At 40.7% G+C, this 23,961-nt stretch overlaps 1 protein-coding gene across 14 annotated transcripts in view; it reads left to right on the top strand.

Moving 5' to 3' along the window:
* The window catches only part of LOC311250962 (RNA binding protein fox-1 homolog 3-like), a 655,829-nt gene that overhangs the window by 420,472 nt on the left and 211,396 nt on the right, over nucleotides 1–23,961 (top strand). The window contains exon 1 of one of the 14 annotated variants that reach the window (XM_084343151.1): nucleotides 5,081–5,243. The exons of the other annotated variants lie outside the window; for them this stretch is intronic. Coding sequence (XP_084199277.1) covers nucleotides 5,226–5,243 — 18 coding nt within the window. The 5' untranslated portion in view covers nucleotides 5,081–5,225. Of the gene's footprint in view, nucleotides 1–5,080; nucleotides 5,244–23,961 lie in introns of those variants that run through there. 14 annotated transcript variants of the gene reach the window in all.

Consider the following 23,961-nt stretch of genomic DNA (forward strand, 5'->3'; position numbering starts at 1 on the left):
TTATAAAGAGTTTTATGAAGCCTTATAAATGCATCATAATGTTTTTTGAATGTGCTTAATATTGCTTTATAGGCATGGCCCTCTTAACATCATTCAAAATTATAACTAGGAGAGACATATACATTACACATCAATGTAGTATCTATGTACTTTTGTCTGTCAGTGCTTAAAATTAGAATTTGCTCCTAAATTTGTCACACTGTCAGAATTTTGATACAGGCAGTCCAAGGATCTGAATTAGTCGTCTATGGAAGTGTCTAACAGTAACATCCAGGTCCTGGGATTTGGACAAATGTGAAATTTACTGTGTATAGGGGCCTCGAACCGTCTTTTTGCCTGATCTCCTCCATCTTTTACTTGTGTGCCTTGAACAAACACTCCCTCCTTGATGGTCTTTTCCTCAATCCCAGTAATGGACATATAGCCAACAGTTTTTCCCCCAGATATTCCCAGCAAGAGAGAGACAAGGGAAATGCCAGGCCAAGAGCACACCTGTTATTAAGATGCAACACATTCCAGCACACATTCACATAAACCTGTCTTTTTTTCTCCTGGAGAGGGAAAAGTAAACAGTGGTGGAGCCAAAGTAACCTGCTGACTTTTTCCAGGTGAGAGATTGCTCAGTGTGCATGGCAGCAGACAAAGAGTCAAAGAGAGGAACTCCAAAAGGAGGATTGAGATCAGGTGGAGCTGGCAAAAGGGCTCTCTGAAGGCTTGATAGAGGGATGCTGGCAGCATTAGAACCCAGACTGTAAGCATCCAGGCTGATGGGGCTCATCCAGGAGAGTTTAAAAGTGTGTGTGTGTGTGTGTGTGTGTGTGTGTGTGTGTGTGTGTGTGTGTGTGTGTGTGTGTGTTGCTGCATTTCAAATATCACAGTGAGAAAGTACCAGCCCGTTGTGCTCATAACCTTGTTAACTGGTTTGCCACTGGTATAATCAGTGTGAACTGGAGTGTAGTGATTTAAGATGAAATGTACTCTTTGTTGTATCTTGATAATTACAAATTCCAGTTGCTGAGATAGCCCTGTAATGAACTGGCGATTTGTCCAGGTACCCCGCCTCTCACCCAATGTCGGCTGGGATTGTGACCCTGTAAAGGAAAAACGGTTAGAGACAATGGATGGATGGATGGATAGATGGATAGATGGATAGGGGTCATATACAATAACAATAAATGCAGTGACAACATAATTAAAAACTGCCTACAAGTTACAGTCACATAATTACAATGACAGTACAAAACAAAACAGCTACACTCAATATCACTCACTTTAAAAAGTAGAACACAATATCGATAAAAAAATATAACAAATGACAAATTACAAATAGCATTACATAAACAGACATAATAAATGCTTCTATAGTAGTCCATATTATCTTACTGACAGACTTGGAAGCAAAAATGAATAAATGTTTATCATATTTCAGCTTTTCTTCTTTTTTATAGAATCTAAGGAGGAACTAAAAATAATTTCTTGAGTAATCTGTCAAGTGAGTGAATTCCATTTATACATTGCTTTATGTACAGTTTGACAGGATGTTGGCCGACTGCGTTTTAGTGTTGCCAATTCTAAATGCCCTCCTACTGGGTGTGTAGTAACAAATGCTTTATAGATGAGTTATAAGTCATTAATTAGGAAAAAGGTTTGGGTTGGCTTATTGAATGTGTCACCTTGAGCACACTGAATATGACGGGATGCAGACATTATGATGACATCTAAATGATCTGGACAGTGTTTAACGTGTATCTTTAGTTCATACTCAACATCTCTGTTGACTGACACGATGTTGCTTGTTTCCTCCTAGACCGTGACAACACCCTCCCACCACCAGTCTGTCGTCTTTTTGCATTAGCTCACTCACATGCAGAGTCTGGACTAACTTATTCATGACCCAGACCTGAAATAGCATGACGCCCAGATTTGATAGGAAAATGTTCTCTTTTGAATGGTAGTTGCTAGGGTAAAAAAAAAAGAGAGAAGCCAGCCCATGTGTGAGCTCTTGGTTGTCTCACAGGGAGGAGAGAACGAGAGTAAGAGCTGAGGCTACACACCAGGCATGCATACATGTATGTAAATGGCCTCATTTCAAGCAAGTCCTAAAAACCAATTTCAGCACAAATGGGTGCAGATGAATTGGTATTCATAATCTATTTTAACTATGAATTAGCTCATTATTTCTTTACATTGGTAAATGTCGATATGTCAAACTTGAGACATTTGCCATACATTGCACTCCTTCCTATCGTGATGGGGGCGTGGGGTCGGTACTGTCCACATGGTCTGGGTTGTAAAACAACCACCTTTTGTGCCTTATTCACTTCAGTAGATTTCCCTTTACATCCAGCACAGGTAGCATAGAATATATATAATGTTGAGAACGGATGGTTTGTTAATAATTATACCACTGTTTTAAAATTAATGTGTTAATGTTTTATTGATGATGAAATAATGCACACATTCTTCCAAACATTGGATTAAACTACAAACTCAAACACCACACTCCTAAAATAAGTTATTCTACATTTATGGCGGAATAGAAAAAATAAATAGAACTAACACACATCAATCATCTCTCTGAATCAATCCTGTAGACTTCAGAATCCAGCTCAACATCATATTGTTATGTGACCTGGTCAAAAAAAAATAATTTCATAGTAATGAAGGAACATGTCACCCAGTACAACAGTGTGGCTCATTGATGTGTTTTTAATCGTCTTTAGAACATGAGAGAGAAGAACAAGATTGATCAGGTTGTGGATATAAACACAATACCTGCTAGTAGTTCATTGTTGGTTTGGGTCTGCACATGGGATTTGTTGGCAATGAGAAAAGTAGGATTTCCACAACTTCAACAAAGACATTTACCTTTATGACATGAATTATAAGATGTATTCAGCTGTTGTAATTAGGAACTGATAAACAGCCTTGCTGTACAGTAATGTACCTTTATGGCAACAGCCAACACTTTTCATCCGGACCAATTTATGTTTTTAACCTGGCATGAGAAAGGGTCTTTGTTGGTGTTTTATTCAACTGGTGAATCTTATTTCCTTTTACATATCATTTGAATGGTCTTTTTTTTATGCTCCTAGTATTACATTTGATTTAGCTTTTGAGGTCCTACAGTATTTTTGTCTGCCTCAGCTCTTAAACAGGTTGTTGGAAAAAGTCTGATTTCAACTGCAGTGTGACACTGAGCCACAGAGCAGCACACGCATGGCCCCATATTTCCAGTGTTCCCAATGTGAGCCATGCAGTATTTTAGGCAGTGAAGGGGTTAACGTGGCAGCTTGGCTCAGTGGTGTATTGACTGGGGGTGGGTGGGGGTAAAATCTGCTGAGGCAGGCTACAACATCAGTCCTCAACTTACAACCCTCACCCACCTCTCACTCTCTCTCTCTGCCTTTTACCCAGCCACATTGCAAACACACCCATTAAACTGATGGACACACACACAAAATAAACATACATATATATGTGTGTGTGTGTATGACAATGCAGATGCAAAGTCGTAAAAACTGTTAATGGTCTGTGTGTGCGTGTGTGTGTGTGTGTGTGTGTGTGTGTGTGTGTGTGTGTGTGCGTGTACTGCATATACATTCATTTAACAAAGTGACACACACAAAACACAATTTCACACACACACACACACACACACACACACACACACACACAGCTTGAGCAAGGCAGTATACAATACTCCCTCTGCACCACACACACACACACACACACACACACACACACACTCCCCCCCTCCACAACATCTGCAGAGAAAGGAAAACAGATGAAACAAAAGAACAAGAAGAAGTTTCTATCTATTTCACTTCTCATCCTTCTACCTCCCTCCTCTTCTCGGCTTACACGAGCGCTCAAAATTGTATTTTGTTTTGATGGCTCTCTTGCCTCTAACCCCCCCACACACACCACCACTGAACCTCCAAACCTCTTCCTCCTCCCCGACGCTCCCGGTGAAACTTAATGAAACGGGCTGGTATCATTGGCTCTTTAACATAAGCAACAATAAGCCAAACAGCTCCCTCTTTATCTCTTCTTCCAGCTCTGTGCATCTCCTCTCCTCCTTCTCTCATCTTGTCTTACGTTGCCTCCTCTGTTTCGGCTCCTCCATTGGATTTCTCACAACTTCAACGCAGCCTGTCACCGTCCTCCACTTCCCAGTGTGTATCTGCAACACCCGCATCCTTCCACCAGCTCATCTCTTCCTTCCTGTTCCCTCCCTCCCTCTCTCCTCTCTCTCTTTCTCTCTCTCCCTTTTCTCTGCCCTCGACTCCCCCCCATTCCTTCCACTCTGCACTTGTCTCTTCCTGGTTGAAAGCAGCCGTACTACTGTACCTTGTGGTGATCTCCAGCTTCTCCCACCCCCCAGTCTCTCCAGCACTCCTCACCCAGGAACACTGTAGAAGAGAGTACGTCTCACACTTACCGCCCCTCAAAACAGAGCTGGCTGGACTGGAGCTATCCGGAATAAGAGACGAAGAAAAGCAAAGGGAGAGAGTGTGCTCAGACTAAGAGGAGGCAGGCTTCAGTGTATCAGTGAAATAGAGAGCAAGATAGTTTACAGCGAGCAAGGAAAGAGGAAAAAGAGGAGGCAGGAAGAGCTAAGCGGGCAGGAAAGGGTGCCACATTGGAGAAGAGGAGGAGGAAGAAGCAGGCAAGGAAGGAGAAGGTAAAGAAGGTAAAGAACAAAAAAACGAGGGGAGGTACAGTAACAACGCCTTGTAGCACTTTCTCTCCTTGATGCCTCTCTCTTTACTCCTGTGTCTTTATTTCCCCCTTCAGCAAAGAAGCAGAGGAAGAGTTTGTTGGAAGGTTCAGGGGGGGAGAAGGAGTGTGAGAGCCTCAGTGGCGACTCTTAGAGACGAAGTCACGCTTCAGAAGAGTCAGCGGGAGAGGAAGACCAACTGTCTTCAGGGGCAAAGGGACACATTAAAGGGACTTCATAACTCTAGCTACAGCTACAGAACCACAAACACGGTGCAGTTAGCTGGCCGTGAGATAACACTGAGCAGTGTTGGCAAAAAAACTCAAAGAAAAACTTTCCTGTGAGAAAAGAAAGTCAAGTGACTGAAGAAGAGGATCAGAACAGGACAGACGTATTGAGAAACACACCAATAAAGAGAAAAAGAGGAAGAGCGCTGGCCTCTCTGGTGTCCTTGCATACCCCCGTCCTCCACCCCCCGGTCTCCCACCCCTTCTCAGCCGAGATGATGATGTATTTCTGGGTGAGTACCGAGGCCCTGCAGGGGCTCCTGAACACTACAGACGGACCAGGGACACAAGGCATACTATACCGTCATACCGACATACAATGATTGAGTGTGTCTTTGTACTCTAATCTCAGCTCTCTATTTCCAGTTGGTCAGAAAGATGTGTTTTTATTGATCCTGTTGTTGTTTGTTTGATCATCTTGTACCATAATGGGACTGCAAAGGATTTATCTGAACTACTGTCGGTGTGAAAGAGACTGAGTAAAGCAACAAGGCAGAAAGTTAGATAGCATTTTCCTCTCTGCAGCTGTAGCAAGCAAGAGCATGATGTCTTGTTTCATGTGTCTGACCTTAGACATTTTACTGTAGGTGATGTCGCAAATCTGCTTTTATTCATAGTAATGGAGGTCCTGTGAAAACTGCATTTGAACACATGGATATGGTCTTGCAGGGAAATTTTGGAGGCATCCTCAGGTTTATTGTGGTGTGTATCTGATGTGGTGCTGTTGTAGCTTTGCAGTGGTCACACTCCTGGAATTCGTGTGTGTGTGTGTGTGTGTGTGTGTGTGTGTGTGTGTGTGTGTGTGTGTGTGCGTGCATGTGTGTATGTTGCTTAAACTGTTAATGTGAAACTGCCAAAAATAGGAATTAAGGAATTCATGAATGTTGTCCTATTATAGAAGTCCATCACACATGGTATACACACATACAGTATACTGTATATAGACTTCCAAGAAAGACAAATCATTGCTGTGAACCACTGCACGTTCCTGAAGAAAGGAACAACAACAGAGGACAGATTTACAATATAAGCTACCTATACAACACATCGTCCCTTCTCGCCCATGTGTTGTCCAGATAATCTGACAGTGCAAAATCTTTCCATTTCAAAATCTTCATCTTCATTCATTATTCATTATGAAGTCATTCAGCCTTTATATCCAGTTTCCACACATAAGAAATAATCAGAATTTTCTATGTTCTTATTGAATAACTTGTCCCCATAGAAAGGACAATGGAATTGTTTTTTCATTCTGCTCACATAACTGACTAAGTCTGTCCTGTTCCTGTTGGTCAGTGCAGCATAACATGCTTACTTTTACTCATTCAGCACCTCCATGAGTTGGCGTTAATGACAGGCATGTGTTTGTAGTATAAGTATCTGATTTAGTTTAGCTTATATTTGACAGTAACATGACGTCACTTCATGTTTATAGCGAGATGCTACTTTACAACACCTGCTCACCGCAGGCTGCTGGCCTTTTTAAAAATTAAAATGGAAAGAAAAAAACTAAAAGGAGAATAAAAATCTGATGCAATTACAAATACAGTACAGGTTAAAACATACAGTACTGTTAAGGTAGAGATACCCCTGCGTACGTGTATTAGGTGTGAGAACAATGTTGTTTCTCTTTCAGCCATGATTTAACAGCCTTGTGTTGCATTTTAACCTTAGTGGGTAAAGTTTTGCTCCTTTAATGAGAAGGTTGCAGCCATTGCCTGCACTTCTGGTAAGTCAGACTCCTATAAAAAGATTCCCTGCCACCAAGTTGAATGCAAATTTGTCTGAAAAGAAACCGTCCTTCTCACCGATCCTTAAGTCCTCAGGTCCAGTCTGTTTGATTTATTAAAGAAAATATCTTTTTAGTCTAAAAACAAACTGTCACTTAGAACAAATGAAGTCACTGGCTGCAGTTCGTGAATCTCCAACACAAAATCAAAACAAGCAAATTAAAGTCATGTTACAGTGAAATATGAAATGATGATAAGAATGATTAATTGCTTTTTTAAAAGCATGGCAACATCACATGACAGTTTGTCAAAGTAAATCCAAACTAATAATAACATTTTAGTAAGTGAAGATTGTATCATTATTGGGTCCGTTTACATTTTAGGTGAGGCATTTATTGTCTTGTCAGTCTATCTAAGTTGATTATACTGGATGTCTTTTCAGACACGGTGTCTGTGAGTAAGAATGATTATGCTGGCTTCAGCTAGGCTTTCTGTTGCAGTAATGGGTTTCTATCATTAAAACGTGTGTTTTACATTAATATTTCCCATGGTTTTCAGAGATGACAGGACCATTGTGAAAAGAATCATAATGGTCCCCAAAATGTTTCACTTGGAGCGCAAAAAAGTGAGCAGTGTCACTGCTTTTTGCAGCTCTTGATCAAAAGCATCATCATCACTAGAATTCGGCCTTGTGGTTGTATGTCTCCATGCACCTGTCAATTTGGGGTTAAACCCATGTCTGTCAAGACTCATATAGCCTGCATCGTGTAGACTTTGAAGGAATTTAATAAAAGGTAGTAAGTGTAATTGGTGCAATTGAAGCTTTGACTCTACTGAGATTCAGTAAATTCAGGTGACTCATTTACAATGAGTGACTTCATTTAGAGACTTTTTTTAGAGAGAGAAGTACAGAGGACTGATCCTGAGTTATGCCTTTAAATAATGGCTAGGAATGTGTTTTTTCAGAACTTCATGATGTCACAGTGAGTTGACCTCTGACCTTAATTTTAATCACTTAATTTTATCCCATCAGACATTTGTCTGTGCCAAATTTGAAGAAATGAACTTCAGGCGTTTCTGAGACATAAAATTTAATGAGAATAACAGCAACGTAACAGTGACCTTGTTTGAAGAAATTCTTCCAAGGCATTCTTGAGATTAAAATAAAAAAAGGATAAAATGTTAGCAGTTAACATTTCTGCAAACCAGATATGTTTAAATTGGCAACATGTAGGCTACGTTCCTCTGGACAATTTTTTAGCCGTGGTTGTGGAAATGAAAAAAGATATTTTGAGCCAAAACATGTTTTCCTAACCCTAACCAAGTGGGATTTTTTTGCCTAACCCTAACTAGAAGATAAGCAGAGAATTATTATGAGAACAATTTGGACCTAAAGAAATGTAAAGTTATAACTTATCTGTAGTTTTGTAGAAACGTACTTTGCTAACATTTATTCTGGCGATTGAGTTGTGAAAACATAATGCCTGCACTTACAGCTACGTATTGTAGCTTTGCTCAGAGCAAAATACGGTCGGGTCACATCCCCTATCCACACTTCATAGTCTGCTTACACACTGCATGTACTTTTTTTGTAGGTAAATACACTGTTAAAAGTTTCTGCTCTACAATAAATACTAAAAACTGCATAAAAAGTAATTGTTTTGAAGTATATGTCTGCCATTTTTCTGGCTCCAAGTGTTCCTGAGCTATATCCTATTATCAGGTTTAACTATCATTTGGATTAGCAGTTCCATCACATATTGAGAGCATGTGTGTGAGTGCGAGTGTGTGTTTCCACTGTACCTGTCATGGGAGTTGGGCCTAGACAGGAGATTCAGCTGAAAGTGTGTAGAGAGGCTTTTTATTGATGTGGAGTGTGGAGCTGGAAATGCAGCGATATGCAGTGTACTGACCTTCGCCTGATGAAGCCCACTGTACTGCAGACCAACAAAAGGCTTCTGTAGGTGCTGTGCTCTTCCTGTCTGTCTGGAATGCAGGTCATCAAGTCAAGTGCGTGTTTCTAAGCCATTGGTGCTGTGTTTTAAATGGTGAAGTGGGCTGGTGTGTATTGTTGAAAGCCTTTTCAATTTAGTACACACTTTGCATTGTGACAGCTCAGTACAACCCATCGCCTAGCTTTCACTTGCTCTCAAGCTTTTCTGAGATACAGAACTTAGAATAATGCACAGTGTTGAGACGTTATGCGAAGAAACTCTAAATGGAAATTCTCCTCCCCTCAGGGTTAGTTTACCCGATTTAGAGTTGGACTCCTGGGTTCAGTAAGCAGTAATTGCTTTAAGAGTTCTAATTGTAAGCAAGCAGCCAACAGAGGGTGAGGCTGCTGAAACATTGTTCAGATTACATCGCTTAAAAGATGGAGAAAAAAATGGTTGTTTGAGCAGCCAGCCTCCTCCCTCGTGTTCCACCCACACCACGCTGCCTTTAACTGGCTGTTGGTGAAAGAAAATCTGCTTCACTACAAATGGTGTTAATTTGTTTGAGTGTGGCGTCAACCACTGCTGCTGATGGTGGGGTTTGAATTAAGTGGGGTTTGAATTAAGTGGGGTGGTATATTTACTTAACAAAGGAGAAGGGGATAGTAAATGTAAGTGAGGAAAAGACGAGTGGAAGGACGGAGGTGATGTAACAACGCTGTGGCAACCTCAGTCGATCCTCTGTCATGTTCATTGGTGCCCTCCTCCACCTCCATCTCTTTTAGGCATTCTTTCTCGCTTTAGCATTTTTTCCTCCTGTTGTCTCAGTGTCTCTCCCTCTCTCATTTTGGTGTGCTGTACTGAAGTTAATTATGGGAAGTCTGTTGCTGTTGGCTATCTGCATATATGAAGCAAGCAGGGGGCTTTGATACAGAGGCGGCAACCAGTGCGGTTGACATTAGCTATTCCTCTTCATCACCGCTGCTTCCCAATTCTCTCTTCGTCTTTCTCTTTCTCTTTCTCTGAATCAAATATAGTGTAAATACACACACACGCACACAGACATGAGGAATTTACATGGATGTATACAACATCATTAAGCTGATGATGCACTGCTATTTTATGCTTATGCACACACACACACACACGCACATGCTCATCACAAATTTAATAAGATGGGGAGACATTTATAACCTGAGTAATATTTGACACCTTTGACTCCTAAACTAAACTAAACTAAGCTAAAAATGTATCCAGACAACACATTATGAGTTTGTTGTACTGCAGTGCTTCTGCACACACACACACACACACACACACACACAGTGCTGAGGTTGCAGTCATCTCCTTGATGCCGCTCTGACAACAGTAACAGAGTGAAAGTACTTCCATCTGTCCCTTTAGAGACTCTTAGCGAGAACAAAGACCTCCGGTGTGAGGGATGTAAAGAACGATAACAGGGGCTGGGAAAGAGGAAACAAAGCAAGTAACCGGAACTAATGAACAGGTGCATCAAAGGTGGAGGTGGAGGGCTGAAGAAGAGAAAGGGGAAAGGATTCTAAGAGCTGCTGGAGAATGGGTCAAGTGCTTACTAGAGAAACAGAAAAAGAAGAAGGGAGGAGGTGATGCCCAGCACATTTCCCATTCTCTCATTTTGCGCCATTATTGGTAATTGTGCACGCTGTATATGGTAGGGTACAGACGGAGGGATAATCACTTTTGAAGAGAAGCAGAGAGAAAGATGAGCAGGAAGGAGGTGTGCAGCTGCATCCTCCCTCCTCTCTGCTCTCCTCAGTGCGTCTATAAGCTGATAAATAATTGAGTGTTCCGAGCAGGGGACTGCATGGGTTAGAGGAGAAGAGAGAGCGCTAGACAGTGAAATGAGGACCTGCTCCAGAATAGAGATCGCATCCTGTAATCTCCTCTTCTTTTTCTGCTTGTTTCAGTTTGATCATCCTCACTCACTCTACCTCAAACTCAGATTCCCTAATCCGAAGGTGTTTGGGACCTAGCCCTGCTCACTCCTGCTGTATAAGTTGTACACTTGACTTGAGCTGGGCTTAGAAATGTGCACATTGAAGATTCTTTCTGAGAACTGTTAAACCAGTGGGGTATCATGATAATTTGGCACACTGGTGTGTGCTGGTGGTTAGAGCAGCAGAGGTATACATGGCAGGTTTATACGGAATAAGTGCTAAAAGAAATATAATGCTGTATGGGTTGTCCTCGATATTATAAACCTCCTTACAGTCAAACAGAACTTTATTTGAGATCTGTAACATTTTGTTTGTCACTGAGAGCTATCAGCCTCCAGACAAAAATGTATATTTACGTCCAGCTGCTGACAAAAATCTGAAGACAGCACTTCATGGGCGGCTGTAGCTCAGGAGGTAGAGCGGGTCGTCCAGTAATTGGAAGGTAGCTGGTTCGAATCCCCGGCTACCTGCATGTCAAAGTATCCTTGAGCAAGATACTGAACCCCAAATTGCACTGCCATCAGTGTGTGAATGGGTGATGACTGTTGTAAAGCACTTTGAGTGGTCAGTGGAGGAAAATACTGTTACTTTAGTGTTTTCGCTCTGAAGTAGTTTCTTTAACCAATTCTATTTGTCAATCAGAAATGTGTTACTGCCCTGTGTAATGTTCTTTTCATAATCCCATAGGGATCTATCTAGTTCAGTGACATATCAGTGAGTTTCACATGCTTTACTTTCTTTAACCCTCAAAGACCTAGACAGCAGTTACCAACAGCTTGGGTAAGTATTGTTAGGCCTTACCACATGGTTCTAACAATAGAGCGGCCTGCATGTAGACCAAAGCCCAACATGCGGCCTCTTTGCACTAACAAAGCCTGGTGAACAAAGGAAAGTGCGCCAACCCTAGTGTCCAGTAGGTGGCACCTTGTTGCCACAGTCGCCCCCAGGTTTGAAAACTCCCTTCTCCGATTGTCTGAGAACGCACCTGAATGCATTATCAGTTCCGCATAACAGCCGGATGCATGGAGAACCTCAAAAACAGCTGCACGAACGTTTCACCGCAGTCCCATCGTAATGTGTTGCTGGAAGCATCGGCTTTCGTCTGCACAGCTGTTACTCAAAGGGAGCAACCAAACATTTGGATTTTACCTCTGCCTAGGCTGCAGTCTATTATCTTACTGAACAAGCCAAAAACTGCCCTGTGTTTACCAAACACGTTCCAGATCCAGAGGAGAGCTGTGCAACCCCAGCCCCTGATCTCTGCAGAAGTAAGGATCTTTCCCCTCAGCAAGAAATCTGTGCCCAGTTTTCTTCTCCCACGTCAACTTTGCTGTTTCCTCCACTACAACATGGAGAACAGCCACCGTCGGCCCAATCGCAGGACGCTGTAGCCAGACAACACTGTTCATCCACACCGAGGGAGTGAACTGGATTGAGGAAGTTGGACGGACACACGCTAAGTGGTCACAAGTGAGGCTTATTTAGTGTCTGGGCAGATACTAGAAATGATCGTGTATTGTATGCTTTTTTAGCTACATTGTTTGTGAGTTTGTGGACCGCCAAGTCCTTTTTATTTGCTGTTAGTTTTACACTGTAAAACAGTGTTTGTTTCTTGATTTTCTTTGTGTCATCACGATTCGAGCCTCTCCACCCTGTAGAACTAAAGTGTCAGCTTTGCCGCTGTGTGATACATAATAAGGCGCGTTCCTACCAAGAATCACTCAAAGGTGATTCGAGCCTGAGTTCGATCACCAGCCGCTGAGTGATAAAAAGGCGAGTATTGTGTCTCCCTGGGTGTTTCTGCCTCCTTGCTGCACTCCCAGCGATGGCTCTCTCTCTCTCTCTCTACTAACCCACACATGCATACCTTTGGGTTACCCTATGAAAACTAATCATTAAAGGATAAGTACCGTTTTTTACAACCTGGACCTTATTTCTGGCAAAACATATGATCATTTACTCACCCAGATAACTTTGGTGTCATTCGGCGTCGTTCGGACGAAATTAGATCCAGTGTAGCGGCGATATATCCATATAATGGGAGAGACGGGGCAGCGACACACAGCCTCTATATAACACATTATCTGCCACGAAACTAGTTCATTTCATCAATATTTTGTTATGATATGCTAGCGCTATTAGCCTCTGAGTCCGGGCTCGTCCGTTATCAACATCCGGGGTCAAACTAGCAGTAGCAGCTACAGGTAAACAAGCCGCGCTGTCGCGGTGCGCGCGCAGCTCAGAGACGACATCTTCCAGGTCAGAGGTAGTAGATCAGCCTACAGACCCCGGATGTTGACAATAGACGAGCCCGGACTCAGAGGCTAATAGCGCTAGCATTTCATAACAAAATATTGATGAAATTAACTAGTTTCGTGGCAGATAATGCGTTATATAGAGGCTGTGTGTCGCTGCCCCGTCTCTCCCATTATATGGATATATCGCCGCTACACTGGATCTAATTTCGTCCGAACGACGCCGAATGACACCAAAGTTATCTGGGTGAGTGAATGACCATATGTTTTGCCAGAAATAAGGTCCAGGTTGTAAAAAACGGTACTTATCCTTTAATGACCCGCTATATCATCAGACATGTGTGTCACGGTAGCACCTACACCATGTTCGGAACATCAGAGTCTAACTCTGTCCAAAGCACACTGTGATTAAAGGCACGTTAGGTCCACAGACACTGTTCTGCTATTGTTTGTTCAAGCCTTGGGCGCTCACCTCCATTGACCAGCCTTCCTTGGCACATCCGCCATCTTGGCTCTCTCTCTCTCTCTACGTCTGACATCTCGGCTCTCTCTCTTGCTCTTTGTCTCTGACACACACACACACACACACACACGCTGCTTGAATTGTCTGTGTTTTAGTTTCACAGTTTAGCTGCTGTAGTTGAATGATAGATGTTGGTTGATTGAAGTTTTTTGATTATTGATCAATTTGCTCACATTAATACATCCTCTCATACGGTGCAGAGCAGTTTTCTGTGATTATTTTGTGCATATGTTTTGTGGTAACTGCTGGTTGTGATGGTCAGTGCTTGGATTCATTTACTTCACTGTTCCCTTAATCCTAAATATTTTACAAATATGTACATTTAAAGTGAACTCTTCTTTTGAAACTGTTTTCGGTCTGGTTATTGGTCCCTGTTTATTGATTTGATGAATCATTTTTATTATTAATTTTAATAATTACTATTAGTAATTCTTAGTTTCTAATAACCACACCAGCCCTACCTTCGATTTCAACAGTATTATTCTCAAATGAGAAAAAATTACTTTTGAACTGCAAGTTACTTTCAAAATGCAATATATAGACATAGACATATTACTAGTTACCTTCATTTTAAAGTAATATATTATGTTACAATTTTACTGTCTACCTAGAGTTATAAAATACTTATTACACTACTTTTTAGTTACTTTCAACAAAATGCCCAAATAATCTATATAGAGCAATTAAATAGCATTGATCTTTTTAAATAAAGGAATAGGCTTGGACACAGGGATGAGCAGGCAGACAGAGGATCACAGTCTGATATATCATGAGATAGGAATAAATATTTTTAAGTGTAGGCTTAGTCATAGTACCTTCTCTAATGCAGTCTATAATGACATGACAAGACAAACATCTCTTCTTCTATGTCTTTTTATTTTAGTCCACAGAACAAGGAATGCATGGTGTGATTCAAAAATGTAAATTGAAGTGCGCTCTGACGATCAGGCTTCATCATTAGGCTACGAAATACGGCTCATTTCAGTCACTGAGAGACTTAAAGAACTTATAGGCTCAGCTGTATTAAACACGCGGATAGCCGATATTAATATGGTCATGTTGATGTGGATGGATTCTTAAAAAAACACCAATAAACGCTTTACTTTGGTCGGTAAGGCGGATTGATACGCGTTACATGACATAACTGTAGTAATACATTACTCAAGTATTATTAGTAATGCATTACATTACTCCATTACCGCTAAAAGAAATATATTACTGTAACGCATTGTAATGTGTGACCCCCAACACATCCAGTTTCTTAGCTTTTCAGAGGTATCACACATCTTGTTCGGGCATTCAGGGCCTCTGTAGTAAATGTGATTACAGCATCACCTTCTGCAGCATTGATTTGTCAAGGAAACCCATATAGCAATAGTTGTAGCCAAGCTACTTTTGTTGATCATGTTTAATGGATAATATGTTTTTCTGAAAAAAAGTCACTTTTGCTTTAGTGTCCTTTGTTATAATGTAATAACTTTGTATTTACTCTGAACCTTTTTGGACACATCTACATGGTCAGTAAATTAAAGATAGGATTTTGCCTATTTTTCACTGAAAAACACCTTTGATAATTTATGTCTTTTTTTGTAATTCTGGTAAATTCATCCATTGTCAGACATAGCAAATGTAAATTTGGGACTTAATGATGGACACTTGAGGTTCTCCTGAATGAAGTGATGTATGGAGATAGATAGATAGATAGATAGATAGATAGATAGATAGATAGATAGATAGATAGATAGATAGATGGATAGATTTATTAGGGCGGCTGTGGCTCAGGGTAGAGCCAGCATCTTGTTATCGGAATTGCTGGTTCAATTCCCCTGGTCTGCATGTCGAAGTGTCCTTGGGCAAGATACTGAACCCCGAAAACTGCTCCTGATGTAATTAGGTTATCATAGTAGCGCGTACAAACAAAACAAAATACAAGGGCAAATATAGAAACAATAAAATACTATAAACAATAAAATACTATATACAATAAAATGCTTAAGTAGCTATAAAATAAAATGCTGACTGCTAGGGAGTCAGGCGCCTATTTCTAAGTCTTTGAAGTAACAATATTTCTCTCTCATTGATATCCAGTGTTGGGGTAGGTATCAAAAAAAGGATTACATATTGCTCTTTCCTTTTTTTGATGTATTAGTAAGTATTAGTAATGCATCACTTTTATCCTGTATTATGTCATTTGTCACACTCCTCGTTACATGCATGGCCATGTGATTGCCAGTTTAGAATAAAATGTTAAACCTTACATATGCCCACATATCAGTCCTATACAATGATAAAGGTACACAGATCTTTGTTATATGATCATTGATAACATAATACCATAAAGCCACAAGCAACCCAGTGGCACTTAACGGAAAAATGTGCACAGTAAGCTGCAACAGCCTCAAAATAAAACTAGATCAATATATAACACAGTATTAAAGAGGTATCACTTGAGGTACAAACGTTAATTGCCTAAAATATATAAATAAATAAAATGTGGCGTAATGAAGATGATGATGACAGACTTTAAAGTAATGTGAACAATGTGCCCAGGCTACAGAGCCTCTCCAAAGGTGCACTAAACAGCATCACTGTTGGAGAAGAGATCAGGTGATTGTTGTGTGACCGTGCATAAAAAGTTTGAGGATTTTTGTGCCCATTATGCACATGAAGTACTTTTGTAACACAACAACATAATTGTTTGATTAGTAACTGTGATGTGACTACTGAATTTAGGAACAGTAACACATTACATTACTGTGTTAAAGACAAAAGAAATGTAAACACTGCTGGTATCACATTTATACACTGCTGGTATCACATTTATACCTTGGGACATATACAGTGATTGTCAGGTTTCAGGCACAACTTGCTAAATGTGATGCAGTCTAATCAGCCCGGCAATAAATCCTATCTTCATGAAGGTTAAAACACCATCATATCCATCATATCAGAGGTTGACCATGCTACTGGACCAAATCTAACCTACATTTGCCCATAAAGGCCTTTTCTATTGGTCAACCCATAAATCAGTGTGTGTTGAGAGGAGGTAGGTCTGTGGCAGAGAGCTGTCAGCTGCACAGCCACAGTGTGCCACATCCTCAATGCGTTTTCTTGATAAACTTCCCAATTCAAACGCCTGGCATTACTCTGCAGCGGCCTCTAAACTCCATTTAGCTCAGTGACAAGTTAGCAGGCAGGATGTGATGTTGTCCTTACCACTACTGTTCAAAGAGCTGCAGTGTCTGTGTGAATCTCTGCTGCTCTCCATATTCATTTCAGAGTCCACAAGGCGCTGGCAATCAGCCGTGCAATCCATGTAATTCTCCACTGCAAGAACGGTGTCAAACTGTTAAATGGACAAAGTGCTGCCAGTGTCCACTCAGTAAAGCTTTAATTGATCCATGCTTGTGGCCTCTCATCATGGCTAAAACCAACAGCAGCAACTAAGCAGTAAGAGTCTGGCAAAAAAACGCAGCTTTAAAATTAGTGAAGGAAAAAGAAAAAGCTGTTTGATCAGAGGTTTCTTTAAATGTTTCCGCTCTAGGACCAGATGTATGAAAGATGTGTGGAGGACGCACAAACCATGTACTGTATACACCAGTTTCCACACATAAAGAAGCCTTATAAACAGAACTTATAGTGCATCTCCCTTCAGAGGGGCATGCCCATATTTTTGTTTTTGGAGTGATCTAAAGTACAACTACAGTCAAGTGGAGTCTGCAAAGCAATCTGTAAAATGAAAAAGCTTTTATAAACTTAATTTTAATATTTCTTTTGTATGTTAAATTGTATGTATCTTTACATTTAAATTGGAAGCATTGCACAGTATTTCCCTGTTGCGCAGTAAACTAAATGTTTTTAATTAAATAAATTACCATATTTCTGATTCGTTATGATAATGGCTTAGAAATCACGGCTAAAAATGTTTACAGGTACAAGAATGTGCCTGATGCATTCATGATGATTTGGATGCAGCTTAAAGCTCCCCTCCAGTCCGTTTTTCTTTCTGTCAAACAGTTGGCGTCCTTTCTCAGAGAGAAGGGTGGCATAGTTAATAGCCATACTACCATCCAACTCGACAGTATGAACCCAAAACACAGAGATTTCCTTGTGATCTGGATGCAATGAATTGATCCGAAAGACGCAAAAATAACATAATGATGCCTTGTAAAAAGCCTGAATTCATGCTTTGTCTGGTCTGTCAGCTAGACAACAAGCAAACAACTTTTAAAATGCTTGTTCCCTGGATGGATTTTTGATCAAACGTTGCTATGCTGTGCTGAGACATGTTTCCATGACTTTCGAGGTAGTCCAACTTCCTTGCTCACTTTCCTCCACACAAGCTCCTTTTTTGTCCTGTTTCTGTACAAGCAGATGTGTAACTAAGTGTTGTGTGGTGTCAAATACACTGGCATCTTCAGTTAATCTTTAACTTTAACAATCTTGTTGCTCTCTTTTGTGGTTTGTATCATAGGAAATGCTGTGATGTAGCTAGGTTAAAGATGTCAGAATTGAACAAATTATACCATATGGCTGACATGATGTGGTGTAGAATTTGTTTTAAATATGTGTTTAATTTTAGGGCTATATCACAGCTTTTGTTGCAAGTGAAAATAAGTACTTGATGTAATTACCTAAAGAAAAGCATATTTGTGTTCTTTAATTTATGATTGCACTAGTTTTACAATGTAGCAAAATAAAAGTTTTAAAGAAGTGGCGGCGCATTGTGTCAAGTGTTCATAAATAATTAGAGTAATTGCTCAGGGAAATATCAGGCCCCCGGGCCCTAACCTTTCTGAAAATGTGGCCCCCTGAAAAATATATTTGAATAGCCTGGCCTTAAAGTAATTGTCACTTCTGTTATTAGATGAGATGAGTTGTCAATCCTCCGTAGGAGAAATTCAAATGTACCTGCGATACGTAAGTTACATAAGTTACGTAAGTCAAGTGAGTTGAGGGGAATTCCAGTATTTTTTAACCTTGACTTGATATTAACATGTTTAGGTGTGTATATGATTCGTACTGATCAAAAGTTTTGGAATTGGTCGAATAGATAATTTTCAAGGAGAGCTCTTGTTCTGAAACCTCGCAAACTGAGTTGTTAAAGTTGTGGCTGCTTCTAGATAGTCAAAACCAGTTAATATTCAGCCAAACTTTGGAAATACACCTTTGCTGGTAGTTCCTTTAGTAAAACTCCAAACTTTTCACACTTTCTTTTCCACTGTCGTCTTCTGGCAAAAACTCACCTCTTGTGAGAGTGAGTGTTCTCATTGAACGGGACTTGTATTTCTGGTTCTAAATTAAATCTTATTATTTATCATAAAAGGTCTTTTTTCCTCTAAATGTGGAGCACACTAGTCTGGCATAGCTGGACTTGTGAGACGAGTGTCATTATCTCCAAGATGACAGCAAGTCATCTTGGAGATACCTGATTTGTGTGTTTGTCTGTGTGACTGACTTAGTGTGACTATGTGATCCTCGTTATATCCTGAAAAATAGTGGCGGTCAGTTTTTGCAAGCGTTTTGGATAACACCTTAATTTCATAAATGCCTCGGTTCATACTTGGATCTTAAGTGTGTCTTACTTTCTTGCCGACTCTGTAAGTCCTGGATTTCCCTATCTGTATGGACCATCGGCCTGTCCACCTTGCGGAGCTGGGACATCGACTCACTGCTTGATTTTGATGGGCCCAAACTACTCATGCTCAAGGGAAGTGTTTCTTTCCTGCCCCAATGCTGGTGTTATCTGATTTTAGCTTAAGGCCAGTTCCTGATTTTGATTCACCTATCCATGGTGCTGCTTAATTGGCCTTGATTTATTGCGTATGTGAGATGACAAACGATGTCATCATCATCATCAGCTGACTTGGGGGAGCGAAATATAAGGATCGGGTTTAGGACCTGACCTGGATTTCTTCAGTATACCTGCCTCCAGCACCAAACAATCATCGGCCTGCTTCAAACAGCACCCCTTTGGCTTTGTGACTCGATGCAACTGACTGGGTGCCCTAAAGGCTAAATTAGGCTGGATCCAGGAGTTTGCTCACTCTCTCTGGCTCTCTGGTGGTCTTATTTAAAATGCACAATGTCAATGTCCTTCACTGTTTTGTTTTTGTTAACTTTGTGCAGCACTGGTGTGAGCCTCCGTGGGACTGACAGTTCTTGTGTGTTATTTCTAAATCTGGATGGTGCTGGGGAAAATGCACATCCGGCTCTGCGCCAGGTCTCAGTCCACTACTCCTGCCTCTGTTCTTCTCCTTTGACTCTCTGGACTTGGTCCGACTGATAAGTGTCATGTCTCTTAAAGACAATTTTACCGTTTCTTTAAAATGCTTTAGTGACTTTGTTTTAGAAGTAAATACTAAGGTAAGCCTCCACTAAACCACTTAAGCACAGATGTCTAATTGTTTTACTGTTGCTGATCTCAGGACATGTTCAACCTAATCTTGGCCCAGAATCTACTATTAATTCTAACACTCTAAATTGCAGATTTTAAATCAAGGACTGATTTGATTGCAAACTGATTTGGGGTTCATTTAAATAAAGCTGACGTAATCGTTTAAGAAAAACTGCACTGCTACCGCAAACACTGCTAGTTGTGTTTACAGTGATATACTTGACTCTTACTTTTTATACTTTTTTATATACTTTTTACATCAACACTTTTAACAACATTTTCAGTGATAGAATAGCTTACATTCATGCCAATCTTTTATGAATCCTGTCCAAATAAGCATTAATATTTTTGTGGAATCTGTCAACTGTCTTAAATTGACAGCTGATGCACATCACAGTGCCACAGCCTCAAGGATGAAGAAAACAAGACGTGTGGAATACCTTTTATCAACGCGGATCAAACAAATGTTGTCTATTTTCACAAATTAATTTGAACTCACGTTTTCCCAACACGTGACTGCGTTTGCTGTAACGTTACAGGACAGTTTTTTTTATTATTTTTTTTTTTATCTTGACTCAGTCTTCAACATTGCTTGCTTCAGTGTTGACATTTATCCAATGCTTGTTGTAATCGTTGAGCTAAAATTTTATCTTCTGGATATGAAGCCTCAGTAGCGACAAAAAACATTTAACTTTAGTTTCTAAGATGGAGTCCTCTTCGTTGTGATGCTTTAGCTCAAAATAGCGTTAACGTTAGTATATCCTCTCCTCTCGTGAAAAAATAAAAATCAGCAGCCGAGGTCACATTTCAGCAGCGGAGGTGCGGCGCTCACTGATAGCTGATCTCACTGAATGAGTTTAAAGTGATTCTAAACAACTTTAAAGAAAAGGACATCTGGCTGTAGATGTTTGAATGTTGATTAATGTTTTATGACTCAGCAATTTGTTATTTGTCTTCATTTTAATTCATTTGTTTTTAAGTCTTTGTTTTATGTCTGCAACTGTGTAACTGTCTTGGCCAGGACTCTCTTGACAAGAGATTTTTAATCTCAATAAGATTTTTCCTGAGTAAATGAAGGTTAAACTAAAAGAAATCAAAAACAAATGTATTTCCATGCTTCATTTTGTTGCTGTACCAGTGCTGCAGAAAGGTGCACACTGTACTGCATGTGTAACGGTGCGTTCAGACCAAACGCGATGGACGCGATGAACGCCACAACTTTCAATACAAAGTCAATGTAAATGACGCGATGACACGCGATGGCGAGTCGGGCGACGCGATTCGGGCGATACGAGCGACGCGATGACGCGTCCATCGCTTCATCGCTTCATCGCTTCATCGCGTCTATCGCTTGAAGTTGAAAAATTTGAACTTTTCAAGCGACATCGCGTGACGCTTTGCCGCGACATCCAATCAGCGTTGATATCCAAACCGTGAGTGACGTCAGGCGCACATTTCAAAAATGGAGGAAAAGATAATCATTGCCGTCTGCGGGTACTCGGAGCTCTTCGGCGTTTGGGTTTCGGATCCAAATCAGACGTCCACAAAAGATAAAGCGCAGCAATCGTGGTTACCTCAGCCATGGTTGACGAGAGAAAGAAATAAAACAGCGGGAAGTGAAGGAAAAAGCGGGAGGTGGATTGCGTCATTGCGCGATGAAGCGATGAAGCGATGGTGAAAAATGTGACAAATGTGTCAAGCGACGCGATGCTCGCGTTACGGGCGATGGCATCGCGTCCATCGCGTTTGGTCTGAACGCACCGTAACCAGTCAAAAATATCAACCATTGTTGAGCATTGTTGACATCCCTACAGCAGAGGTTGTCGCCTAACAACAAAGGTAAATATAGGTCATAATAAGCTTCTTTTTGATGATGATGGGCCGGAGTAGCAGCTCGCTGACTGATGACTCAAATCATCGATGTTACAGGGGGCAACGCTGGTTTGGTGTATAACGGATGTGACGGGTCCTCAAGAAATCATAAGTGAAAAATGACTTGTACTATGGCATGAAGATCTGCAATGTGAGCATGTAACATTTAATGTAAAAAATGTAACTCATGTATTTACAATAATACAGAATACTGTATGAGGATCTTTAGTTGAAAGAATCTTCTGCTTCCTTCATTTTGAAGAATTTGCAACTAGTTAATCCACCAAAGACTCGTTCAGTGAATACGTTTTTACTCTGACTCTCAAACTGTAAATCCACTTGAAGGACCGTCATTCTTGGTTTCACTGACGAGTTTGAGTATTCCTCGACAGTGTGAACAAAACAACCATGCTGATGCAACATTTTATCCAAAGTCTGGATATTGATATTGGTCCTCGACTGACCTCTGTAGTCGTAACACTTGAGATCCTTGTAATCCTTCCACTCTTGCCATATCACAATACAGCGGTTTTGACTTGGTATTTGGCTCTTTGCTGCTTATTCTTCTATACACTGTTCGCTGTAATCTCTGCGCCGATAAGGAGATTAAAAAAACGAGCAGGAGAGGGGATTTGTAGGATTTCTCCTGTGAGCACAAAAGGATAACAGTGGGAAGGACGATATTACCGTAGGAAAGGATAGCAGCAGAGAAATGGAGCTGGAAGGAGTGTGAGAAAGAAAGAAAGAAAGAAAGAAAGAAAGAAAGAAAGAAAGAAAGAAAAAGACAGAAAGAAAGGGAACAAGGTGTTATTGGGACCACCAGTGAAAGGTCAATGCACCGTCTCTTTCTTATCTCCTCGATGACAGTATGCTATCAACACAGCGACAGTATTAAACGGTCCTGCTCTATATCTCTGACCCCAGATCACTGTTTAACTGCAGACAGGCACTTCTCTCATGAAGTGTGGGCAGACAGCCAGATAGACTGGGGGACTGAGGGTTAGTGGTGGTTGATTTGAATTCAGGACCAAAAAGGAAATACTTTTGTACCGAAGCCTACGGTCTCGAGGAGTGTCGGCTGGTTTGTCAGCAGGATTGCACAAATCTACTGAGCAGATTTCCATGAAACTTGGAAGGAGGAGGGGTCTTGGCTCAAAATAGATCCCATTAACTTTTGTTGCTGATTTGGATAATGGGATGGATACATGGATTTTTCCTCACTCTCTTTAAAAAGATGAGATGGCCTTTTTCAACATTTTTGTCACTTTCACAGGGAATAATGCTTTCAGACGTATTCAGTATTTATGAGTGCACTCTGATGCAGCTCCAAATAAAAATTAAAATCTAACAGATTTAAATAGGTTACTTTATGGTTGTTGTTGGTCCACTTTCATATTTATTAATTGTCTTTTGGCATTAATTTATTTATTTTTAGGTGTGTGTGTGTGTGTGTGTGTGTGTGTGTCTCCAATCTTCTCTGGTAACCCTTGAACAACAGCTCCCACAGGCCAACAGTAGAAGACTGCGGAGGTTCCAGCCAGCTCTCTAATGAGAAATTTGTCAAACTGCATAAATGTGAAACAGGGTGCTGCTGCAGAGATATGTTCAACTGTCACTGAATAAAAAAAAGTTTAAAGTAAAATTAAAGGAAAAAAATGAAACACGAGTTAGAGGGTAACTAAAGTGTACATTTTGTGAAACATGGTGAAGGAAACACTTCTATCCATTGAAACTAAATGGGCATGGTCATTAACCTTGTACGCACCACCCTGTGATACCTAAGTCTTATCTGTAATTGGCAACAGGATGTAATTCGATCAGATTTAAATGGACATGTAATAGACTTCCAAATATAAGAGGCCACCATTGATCCAGTCATGAATGTAATGAGCAAAATAATTTTATGTATGAGTTGAACAGATTCTGTGCATTCAGGTTGACTAGTAATGTCGATAGCAGAGAGACTGTATATCTCTCTGCCACTCGGTCTGGTTCTCCCTTGTCTCCCCCACGCGCACAAACACACAGATGCAGTTGAAAGCTTTGGGCTTAAAGGCAATAAAGATAGCCATCAATCAATACCACCTCCCAATCCCCCTTCATTCCACATCCAATAGGCAGCACACCGTCAGCATTGGTGTCCACACCCTGTGTCTGAGCTTGATTCGGGTGAGGCTACTGAGGGGGTAACCATCAGCAGATGGAGGGAGGCTGAGCATAAAGTGAACAATTAAAGAAGGCCAACATCACTCAGAGTACAGAAT

Source organism: Pagrus pagrus, assembly GCF_965226575.1.
Source record: "Pagrus pagrus genome assembly, chromosome: 21".
Classification (NCBI taxonomy): Eukaryota; Metazoa; Chordata; class Actinopteri; order Spariformes; family Sparidae; genus Pagrus; species Pagrus pagrus.